Source organism: Vanessa cardui, chromosome 23, assembly GCF_905220365.1.
Source record: "Vanessa cardui chromosome 23, ilVanCard2.1, whole genome shotgun sequence".
NCBI lineage: Eukaryota > Metazoa > Arthropoda > Insecta > Lepidoptera > Nymphalidae > Vanessa > Vanessa cardui.
Genome location: NC_061145.1, coordinates 4,365,057 through 4,376,814, shown reverse-complemented (window position 1 = coordinate 4,376,814; position 11,758 = coordinate 4,365,057). Strand labels below are relative to the sequence as shown.

The 11,758-nt window shown below is 31.3% G+C and overlaps 2 protein-coding genes across 2 annotated transcripts; one reads left to right on the top strand and one right to left on the bottom strand.

Moving 5' to 3' along the window:
• The first annotated feature begins 982 nt into the window (after positions 1-982).
• On the top strand, positions 983-2,817 carry LOC124539879. Its single transcript, XM_047117239.1, has one exon. It carries the CDS (start codon positions 1,144-1,146, stop codon positions 1,909-1,911), a length of 768 nt encoding a protein of 255 aa, XP_046973195.1. The 5' UTR covers positions 983-1,143; the 3' UTR covers positions 1,912-2,817.
• A 4,869-nt stretch (positions 2,818-7,686) lies between these two features.
• On the bottom strand, positions 7,687-11,373 carry LOC124539878. Its single transcript, XM_047117238.1, has 4 exons — positions 10,966-11,373; positions 10,350-10,531; positions 9,618-9,893; positions 7,687-7,998 (listed from the first exon to the last, which is right to left on the bottom strand). The coding sequence occupies exons 1-4, from the start codon at positions 11,277-11,279 to the stop codon at positions 7,790-7,792; spliced, it is 981 nt and encodes a 326-aa protein (XP_046973194.1). The 5' UTR covers positions 11,280-11,373; the 3' UTR covers positions 7,687-7,789.
• Positions 11,374-11,758: the final 385 nt, after the last annotated feature.

Here is an 11,758-nt window from a genome sequence, read left to right as displayed (position 1 = left end):
ATTACACATCCTGTACAAGTTGCAGTTAAACGTCATGATATAGACAAAATGAAATAAGTCTGTTTAATTTTTTATTTCAAAAATAATATACGTGTAATGATATAATTATTAGTGCTTAAATAAATACAGTGTATTTTTATTGCTTAATCAAGAATTGTGATAAAAATAGTTTGCAATACTATCTAAAAAAAAAGTTAATATAATGGAAATTTATTCCACAGGAACAGTCGAGCCTTGAATTATGGGTTAGGGAGAATAAGTTCTATCTTATAATAAGTAACAAAATGTAATAAAAAATCTCATTTTTAGGGTAATAGTGCTTAGTATTTTTTTGTTCCTTATTAATATAGATTTATATAGATGTCTCAGTCTAATCCCTAATTAATAATTAAAAATCAAAATACATCGCATTTTGTAAGTAAATTATTATAATATCGTTTTTGTTTTTATATTATTTATATTATATATAAAGAAAATAATTAGATAAATACCTACCTTATTTAATATAATTCAAGTCTTACCTTGTTAATTAATAAAAGCAATATAATTTTAAGTACAACTTTATGCAGAAATTAACTTGACGGAATTAAATTAACTTATTTATTTTTATATTAGTCCCATTGATTTTATAAATATATAAATATTAGAAGTCAATTAAATAACGAAGTGTATGGTATTTAACAGTTGTATTTATTGCATAGCAATACGAATCACAAAAAACTTAATACTAAATTTGATACATGGATTAATGAACATTGCATAAGGCGCAACAAATGCATCTATAAGTTGCAGAAGATTTGAGACGAATTAAAAATAAAAAAAATACGGACTTTATTAAAAAATACTAAAACAACACTAACCTTGACATAGGCCACGTTATCCTCAGCACGAGATCGACCACCGCTGACCAGCACATAGCCACCGCACGCACACACGCGCCAATATCCACGTGCACATACATGCCTCAGTGCACGACGATACGATGCAACGATTGCACGCTCTAAAAGATTTATAGATAAATGCAGTTCCCGGTGAAAATAGATAAATGCCAGTGCTCATGTGTTTTCTACACATTTCAATAGGCGCAAGCGCATTGACTGGACACGTGACACGTTGACGGGACAGCCGGAGTTATTTCACAAAATGGTTCCCCGCGGGATAATCGTCCTGTGCTTTAGTGTCGTCCTGGCGTCGGCTTCGGCTGACACCTTCGGAGTCGGCATGAAGCTGCTCAGACGGCTGTACGATGACTGCGAGAAGTCACAGGAGATCACGAAATGTTTCAAAATCCAAGCGGTTAAGTTGGTGGATCGTGCTGCTCGAATGGAATCACTCCCATTATTCGACGGCTTTTCCTTAAAGCGGATCGCGGACCACGGCAGGGCGTTTCCCTCGTCCATACCAGAAGGTGACTTGAATTCATTAAGTTCAGAGGAAGTCGACAAACTTCTCAATCTAGCAACGTCGAAGTTGATGCAAACGCATCGTGTTATAATATCACCAACAAATATCGGGACAGACCTCGGCCGGTCGATGAACGAAGCCAGAAGTAAGTTGAAGAAGATGATAGGGCCGATATTGGCTGGTGTCGCTATTAAAGGAGGTTTCTTGGCTATGGCATTCCAGGCTATCGCTCTCATCGCTGGCAAGGCGTTGCTGATTGGTAAGATTGCCTTACTCTTATCCGCAATTATCGGATTGAAGAAACTGGTAGCAGGAGGAGAAGCGCACGAAAAAACAACGTACGAGATCGTGAAGCATCCACAGGTTTCACAGAGCCACACGTACTCATCCTCACACTACGGTAACGACTTCGACACGACCGGTCCAGGAGGTCACTACAGACGGAGCGTCGAAGAGGAAGCTGCAGCTCAGGATAGAGCCTACAGAGCTTACGCAAAGAAGCAGTAAGCTGTAAAATCTGGTAGAAGATGACTTACGACTCCATTTACAAAATTAAGACAACGACATGGCATTTTCACAAATGAAATTACCTCCGATGGCAACTATCACGTTGGCGACTTTCCACTCGCAAACTGGAGACTAGTATTCATTTATTTTAATTTATTATAAGTTATACGACTCTATATAAACTGAATAGGTATTATTTAAGTGTTATTTAATTATGTAAATCGTAAGACGCTTGCTTATCCCAAATATATAATCGCATTCAATTGAATTTAGTTATGTAAAATGGGTTAAATAATTATGTAATGTTTGTTGAATAATTTATGTTATTTATGTTTTTTTTTAATAATCATTGCACCAAATAATTCTAGTTAATATGTAAGGTTAGTATATTTATTGATTTTGTTGTTACGATGAATAATTAATAAGTAGGCTAGTCGACGGGTACTGTGCATTTTCTATTTCAAAGACTACAAGTGTCCAATTTTGTAAAGTACATAGATTAATTTATAATATAATTATTAATTTATTTTATTCGCTGGTATGGTGCGTTGCTGTTTGGAATATTAGTTATAATAATTTATTTATTAATATTTATCGAGTCCTATATAATTTTATATTATTATATATCATCATAATATATAAATTGTCAAATATGACAAGGTGGTTACGCGAGTACCTTTTTGATAATAACATTATGTATTTTATATTATATTACAAAATACTGTATTATGTATGGTATATTAATATTATATTATGTGTAACTATTATTATAGTGTAATAACACTTTTGGAAAATTTATAAAAATTATGTAATATTATGTTATATAGAATGGTGGATTTATTCTAAATGTTGATTGAGGAGATGTGGAAATTTGATAAATAATTTAAAACGGCGCATTGTTTTATTTAAAATATTCGTTTGATTGAAATTATTAAAACTTAAATGGTCAGTGCTATTATAAAGGATGATTGTGTTTTATTTCAATATTATATATTTATACAATTATAATAAATATTATACTTAAGTTGTTTCCGGCACACTAACATGATATTATTAATAATACAGGCACTTAAGATGAGTATTACTATTTTACTAAATAGTTGTTCATGGTTCGCGTATCATAATTACTGAGAACGTTTATGCTGTTTCTAGATATCCAATAACTTATATTTCATAGAGGTAAAAACGCGTATAATTATTTATCATACTTGTATTTGATGGTTCTTAGTATATTTGATAACAAAGTATTTGAGCACGCCTTAAATGACTTTTAGTTTAAAAAACACAACAAATAAAAGAAAACCAAAGATGAATATAGATGTTAAACATATTATATATAGCAGGTATTTGTTAAAGATATTAATATTTTAATTCATATATATGGGTTTGGTTTTTCGAAGTTTATGGCGAAAGAATACGAAAAAAAATTAAAAATAGCTTGATGAATCAAGAATAATGTCATCACAAACTTAAGGATTATGTTGTGGTAAAAAATTAGGTGTCTTTATTCAGGTAAGTAATTTGTTTTTTGCTGAATAAAAATTACTTATTTTATTGCAAAAATAATGCTTTTAGTATTTATTTTGTGCCATCGATTTTATAATCAATGTATGTATGAATTTAAACCAAAAGGTTTAAATGAAATACTTTTATCCATAAAATTTCTTATTTATTTATTTATGGGATTTATCATTATTGTAAAGAAACTTGCAATTCATTGTTCCTTAGTACATAATTTTAAATTTTATTTGTAAATTTAAATTTAGTAAAATACTTTAAAAAACGATAAATTGCTAAAATACTTAAATAAAAATTAACTATTTCTTAAAAAAATCGTACACCATTTTGTTTCGTTTAATTTATTAATTGAGCTTATAACATAATAATAGTATAACGAATTTGCGCTTGCGAAACTTCTTAATAAATATTTTTAATCAATTGAATAGTGAAATAAGTAGTACACTTAATTGTATACAATGATGAGGCAAAGTTTTTTTGTATTTAGTATGAATAATAAAATAAAAATTCTAAATTTAACGCTAATGATAATATAATATAAGGTTGTCAATCAATTCTTATGTAATGTTAAATATTTAATATCTAGTTAAATATATCGAACTCGCTTAAATCTCAGTACACAAAAGAAGAGAAAGCCATTCTCCTTTCAGAATATCTTTCGCATAGTTTGTATATCATTACTAATTTTATTTCTATAAAACAGTGTGCTTTTATCCAGAAGAGAACTGTACATAAATCTAAAATGAAAACCTAATCCGTAGAACTAAATCCTTTGAGCCGTATATCTCACACGAAATAAATTTATATACAAATATAAATGAACAAGTTTTACTCTCAACATTATAAGATTTTGATGTTATAATTAAAGAATTATATTTTAATTTCATATTAAGATATGGTTAGTTAAAACATAAATAATTACTACGTAGAACTATTCATTTTATTTAGTTTACTTATGTGAAAAAAAGAAATCAAACAAACGTAACAATTTAAGATGGAAGTTGAATAAATATATATATTTTTAATTTCTTGACTCTAAAAAAAGCCTTTGTGAAAGAGTTGTTCTTAAACCTCTGTTTAACTGTATATATTATCTGTGTTTTGGAGAAAACGAAATTAGAATCAAATTAATATAAAATTATATGCAAGACAGTGCTACGAAGACTATAAACTAGTAAAATGCGTAAAATTCAGGTTAAATATCACGCATCATATAAAACAAACGTTTTATTCTATAAATAACAACGCAAGAAAAATCCACATCTACTAATAATATTCATAGAGTCTTAATTGGAGCAGATCCGTCCAGTTAGCTAGCCCAATTCATTGAATACTGTTACTGTAAGAAAAATATTGAGAAAGCTTAGAATATGTTAGATCACGCAAACGAAGATGAGCATGAGTTTGCACGCGAAGATAACATAGTTGTTAATAATAATGAAAAAAAAATGATGAAAGTCATATCGTTCGAGTGGTGGTACGTTATAAATCTCGACGAAACGACACAGCGTTAAATAAAAACGCTGGAGTAATTAGATATGGGACGGAAGGATTTATGTATTTATCGGTCAGTTATTAGGAACTTGGAGGTGTGAACCAGAAACTAAGAGATTATATGTGTTCTATACTATCTGAACTTTTTGCTTTGCTTGCGCGAATTTAAAACACGAACTTCCAACCTAGTCCTTTGGTAAAATCTTTTCTTTCCAATCTAGATGCTAAATTTTAAATTTGTAGGTGTCATATTTTGTCGTGAATAATCTGCGAGTCGTATTTTGCTTTTATATGTATAGAAGATTGTTATTAGTTCATGCTTTCAAGTAGTTCTTAGCTGGGGTACTTTAATAGCAATGTCATGGTGCTTAGGTTTAATCTTAACAGCAACAACGGCTTGAGTTGAAACCATATCTTTTGTTTTTGATAGTGTTATATATCTGTATTATAACGCCAAGTTTCCGACTCCGCAAAGTCAATGGATCCTTCTTGGGGCAAGGTATCCGTTTCTATAATAAAATTCCGCAGAAATTTTTAACTTTGCCGTTTAGTAAATTCAAATCGTTTGTTAAAAATACATTGGTAGAAAAAGCATACTATTCGATACAAGATTTTGTAGATGATAAAAAAGCGTGGAGTTAATACCTGTTGACTTCCAAGCAGGATACATTAATTGAAATAATTGTATTTAATTAACATGACGCTGTATTTTTTAAATGTTAAAAAAGAGTAACTACTGAGTTTCTTGCCGGTTCTTCTCGGTAGAATCTACTTTCCGAACCGGTGGTAGCTTCACTTAATTGTAAAATGACGATTCAAAAGTGCTTATAAAAGCCTACTTGAATAAAGTTTATTTTGATTGATTGATTGATTGATCTGTGATAAATATGATTTGGTCGTTAGTTGATTTCCCATATGGAGTTATATACGGGGAAACCTTTTTAATAACGATTTATACAAATAATGAAGCACATGGAACGTAAAATATCGTCTGTGATAAAATATAAATTTAAAAATAGAACAAGGCATTTTATTTATTAATCATCTTTTACAAGATCGGTTCATTTATTTGATGGCGTGTATCTTCGTTAGTTTTACGATATTCTGAGAATTTCATGCTCAATGCAAAATACGAAGAGTAATGATTGATTGGAATTTATTGTAGATATACATAGATGACGTGACAAGACTCAGCCGTTGATATATTTCTTAATTTTTCTTTGAAAACAAATATAAATTTCTTGTTTATGGGCGACGATGTTGATTGATATTCATTTCCTATTTCTATTTATTTATTATTAGTTTATGTTCTTTAAATTTATATAATGAGTGTGAATATATATGATATTTGTTGCTATATCAAAATTAAGATAAATATAAATTGCCGGTTTGCAGAGTTAAATCTGAAATGATTGATACTTACTAATTTTGATGGTCAAATATTTTCACATATACCTGTATAAGACATGTATGGAGATTAGCTACTATATTCCTTCTCACTCTTATTATATGGCCCAAGAACTACTATAACTTTTTCTGGCATGGCATGAGCTCAGCGTGTACTTGATCGCTGTCAATAAGCAGAAATTGAAACCCCTGAGTATAGGGTTAAGGATTTGCGGTATTTTAAGTTAGCCTTTATGAATGTGAGTTGTTAACGAAAGATTACTAACATAATATTACCAAATAGACCGTAACAATTCAAACTTTATTATTATACTATTTTTATTACTTATTCGAGGTTCACCTTAAAATTGATATCAAACAAATGATGTTGTAGTAAACAGATATGTTATTAACGCGCAAAAACTGAAGACTAGAAAACGTCCTAATTGGGACGTTTGCCTTTAGTTGTTTTACGTAGTAATACGTTATAATACATCATAATTATGTAGTAATACGTTTTGCGTAATTTAAACATCTAGTTATCCCTTTTACTTATTGTTTTTATCAAGCTATCCTTTTTACTTGTAACGAAATGTAAAATAAACTAAAATAAACGGTCCCCGGCGCGGCACACATTTTTCTGTTGTTTAGTATGGATATAACATATCTGTTTATTAGAATATCATTTATATCAATAGTAATTTTGAAATATTTTGAAACCTTTTTGACCTCCATAAGTTCCATTCAATATAACCACGCCATGTTTTTAAGATAAGACGAAATCAGATTTGATAGTGAAAATAAAACAAGCTGTTTACCCGTTTCCATAGGAAATACATCCTACTACTGACCGAGTAAGTAACAAGTGAGTAATAGTAGTTTCAAGTTATTCAGAGCGTAAAATCGGATAGACAATACAGTTGGCCCGGTTTACACATGTACCATTGAAGTATAGAAGAAAATGTATCTATTAATGGTGATATCGTTGAACTCATCTATACATAATATAATAAAATTGGAGTGTCTGTTTGTAATATTAAAATAGACCTTTGTTTATACAAGGTACATATACCAAAATAACATTTTAATTTTTGTCTGTTTGTTCAGGCTAATCTCGGGAACAGCTGGATCGATTTTGACTGGACTTTCACTGGCAGATAACTAATATAATAAGGAGTAACTTAGGCTACAACATTTTTTTTATTGAATTCAAGCGCGTGCAAAATCGTGGGTACAGCTAGTTAACAATAAGTGTGAAAATGAAAACACTGCGATTAATAAAGAGTAATATTTAATCATTGAAGGTGTAAATATAATTTAACAAATGAAAAAAATTTGAAGAATTTCATTTCGAAATTTTCAACATTGCGTGTTGTATCGGCTTCTTTATTGACTTATTGACTAGAAAACTTATAATTCACCAATTGTTGATAAAATCCAATTAGCCTTATATATGTATAGAATAACTTATATTGACGAATTAAACGTTAATGGGTGTCCAAGCGAAATTCCTTGCATTTCTTATTTTCGTGTCTTCTCTATGATCGCTTACGTCTTTTTTGGTTATGAATAGTCTTTCCAATCTGTCTCTTAATTCGTCTGGTGTGATAGGGGAAGCAGTGGATTGTTCAACTTTTTCTTTATAAAAGTAATCGCCAGGGTGAAGATGTCTGTTGTCGCGGTAGTATCCTGAAAATGTGACTTTAATCTAATTCCCAATAATAGGCTATTTGACTGGTTTTTAAAATCCATTTTATATTATTTAGTAGAAGTTAAAGAACCCAGTAAAAGTTGATTTCTAGTACATATTTGCCGAAAAATATCATATTAAAAATTCCATATTTAAATAGTGCGCAAAAACGCTGCTGGGACAATATGGCGCTGCAATGGGGTCGGTGACGTCACTTTCCTGTATTTTAATCTGTGGTAGACAGTAGAAAAGCAAGGTTACCAAGAAAGTGACTTCATAATGTTCCCGGCCAATCAGGAGCGTTTTGTGTCACGTGACAAACGTTTGAAAAAATGCATTTTTATTTATGGATTTTTGAATAAATTAAGTATTATTTTCAACTTTCGTTAGTAAATAAACATTTTTAAACACATAATATACACTGATTACAATAATTCACAATTTATTTTTCGCATTGTCAAATAGCCTATTGTAAAGCCGTTTAGTTGATCCTATTACGAGTTATTAATACTTACAAACTTTAATATTAGGAAAATTATCTCAAGCCTTTCCATAGTAAAAAGGTGATGGTTTTGTTATTCTACACCTGCATGATGTTAAGGGACCTGTTTGGACGTATTTGGAAAAGTAAGACGAAATCTTCAAGGTCATTGTGATAATGTAAATATATACTTTATATTAAAATATTATTAAATGAAATTTATGACAGTTCTTTAATACGGGATATTTAGCATGTTTTTTTTAGTCGGTGGAGATGGATATTTCGACATTAATATATTTTTTTATGGAATAGGTTGGCGGACGAGTACATGGGTCACCTGATGGTAAGTGGTCACCATCCCGTATAGACAATGACGCTGTAAGAAATATTAACTATTCCTTACATCGTCAATGCGCCACCAACCTTGGGATTCAAGATGTTATGTCCCTTGTGCCTGTAGTTAGACTGGTTCACTCACCCTATAAAATCCGGAACACAACAATACTAAGTACTGTTGTTTGGCGGTAGAATATCTGATGAGTGGGTGGTACCTACCCAGGCGGGCTTGCACAAAGCCACCAATTACGAATGTCTTATTCATGAAGATAGTGTTGAGCTGTTTCAGTCATGGTAATTATCCCGTATTAAATAACTATAGCAATCCTAAATGATATTTTCAGGATATTGTTCGACTAGATTTAAATTTCGAATCTATATTTTTACATAATATGTTGAGACCTACTCAATGATGTTCTACTAAACAGATATGTCATTAACGCGCAAAAAGTGAAGACTAGAAAACGTCCTAATTGGGACGTTTGCCTTTAGTCGTTTTCTTCATAATTATGTAGTAATACGTAATGCGTAATTAAAACATCTAGTTATCCCTTTTATTATATGTTTTTATCAAGCTATCCTTTTTAGTTCTAACGAAATGTAAAATAAATGGTCCCCGGCGCGCCCCCCTTTTTTGTGTTGTTTAGTATGGGTATAACATATCTGTTTATTAGAATATCATTGGAGCTACTTCTTTGCATTACTCATTCTAATATTTTATATGATATTTCATTTTCTTAGTAAATCACTTTGATTGTTTAAATATAATAAAATAATTATTACGAGTTATTTTTTATTTACCTCCAGAACTGTGATGGCCTTGGTATTGGCCAAGGTTTTCATGTGAAGTGTATGAAGATAGACTAGGGCTTCCAAAGCTGTTGAAATAAGATGGTCCACCACCCCATGCTGATCCTCCGCTAAACAGAGTAACAGCTAAAAGGGATAACTTCGCAAGAAGGAAGGCTTTCTTGCTTGCCAGCAGTAGGAGACCAAGTAGCAAGGGAAGAAGTGTAGTAATATGAAACTTAAGTCCCAATAGAAATGGTACTAGTAAGTTTCTAGCCAGCAAACGACCTGAAACAACAAGAAATAAACTAAAACTCTTTATTTAATTTTATTCATATTGTTATTCAATAAACATAAAATAATATAAGCTTAAAAGTTCTAGTGTTTGTCAATAGATGGCGTGCAATGTCAAGTTCAATGTTGCGATGACCTTGGACCGGGTCGGTGCTAGAAGTTTTGAAATGAGCCGACAGATGGCGTTGTTCAAATATTGCTCAAGTTGATAAATTTTATTAAAGATAGAAGTCTTAACGCATGTATTGATTGTTAAAAATTTTATCATCAGTTCGGAAAATAATTCTATTTTTAGCATATTTTTTTTATCAAATTGTTCCCAAGGTTTGTTAGTATTCAAGAATTTATAATGTTCCGTAACAAATAAATTATTATTTAAATAATACGATTTACTTTACTTTATCAATCTTTGTAAAATATAATTATCGGTTTTTTAATGCTTTTTCTTACCTGTTGTTACTTCTCCTTGTTGATGATATGATCTGTCTTTTATTCTTGGATCAATAACGAATTCTAAAACACCATTGGCAAGAGTGGGACCTATTCTCATAACTAATCCGGGATAAAATGTTCCAAGATCCCAATGTAACGATCGTTTTGAGATTAAGTTGCTGGCATCTTCCATTATAGACCTGAATATCAATTATTTCAAATTTGGAAAAAAAATGTGGAAGTCATAATGTATATCGGTATTGTAAGTTTACAACAAAAACAAAACAACAACAGCCTGTAAATTTCCAATGCTGGGCTAAAGGCCTCCTCCCCCTTTGAGGAGAAGGTTTGGAACATATTCCACCACGCTGTTCCAATGCGGGTTTATGGAATACACATGTGGCAGAATTTCTATGAAATTTGTCACATGCAGGTTTCCTCACGATGTTTTCCTTCACCGCTGAGCACGAGATGAATTATAAAGACAAATTAAGCACATGAATCAGCGATGCTTGCCTGGGTTTGAACCCGCAATCATCGGTTAAGATGCACGCGTTCTAACCACTGGGCCATCTCGACTCTCATTGTAAGTTTAATATTCCAAAATTGAAAAGTAATGAAATAATTGTTCTACCGGAAATCCATAGGATCCTTGTCAAGGAAATTGCCGAAATTCCTAGGAGTTTTTTCATCTCGAACGAAAGAGACTCCAGTTGCCAAACTAAACGTTTCGGTTTCATCGTAATCGTTCAACTTATTCAACAGTTCCTTTCCGAAGCAGACGCCTATTTCTGAACGCCCAGACGCACTCAAGCACTGATTTAAATGTGATCCATCAACATTATTCTCCTTCAATTCTTCACCTTCCTGTAATTGTATCGGAATAATTTCCACAGTCACCGAAAGAATTATAAGAATGACAAATTTGACTGTTAATTTTTCAGCCATTTTATAAATGGTCGAAATCGTCGCCAATAAGCGATCATCGGCTGAAACAGGGACCACTGTTTGCTCTGATTCGAATATTACGTATACTTTATTGTAACAAAACTTACTCCGTTTTATAGACTTTTCTTGTTATGTACGAGTGAACTTTGCCATTGTTTTCGAGGCCCGTCACGGGCTGTTCCCACGTCTGGGCCAACAATAAGGTGAAAATTCGTTGCAGATAATTTGCAAGATACGTTATATACGATTTACATGTTAGGTATTACATCTGCTTATGTAATCTATACTTTGAGTAGTCAAGCTTCATCCAGAATGTAAATAAGAAATTATAAAGGAATATTTTAAAACGATTTCTTATATTGACATCACAGCTACGACTATGTAAATCGGTAAAAAAAACGTAGAAAAATACAATTAAAATTATCAGGACAGAGTAAGCGCTATTGGTATCTTTAAATACTTGTTCAAATAAAAAACAA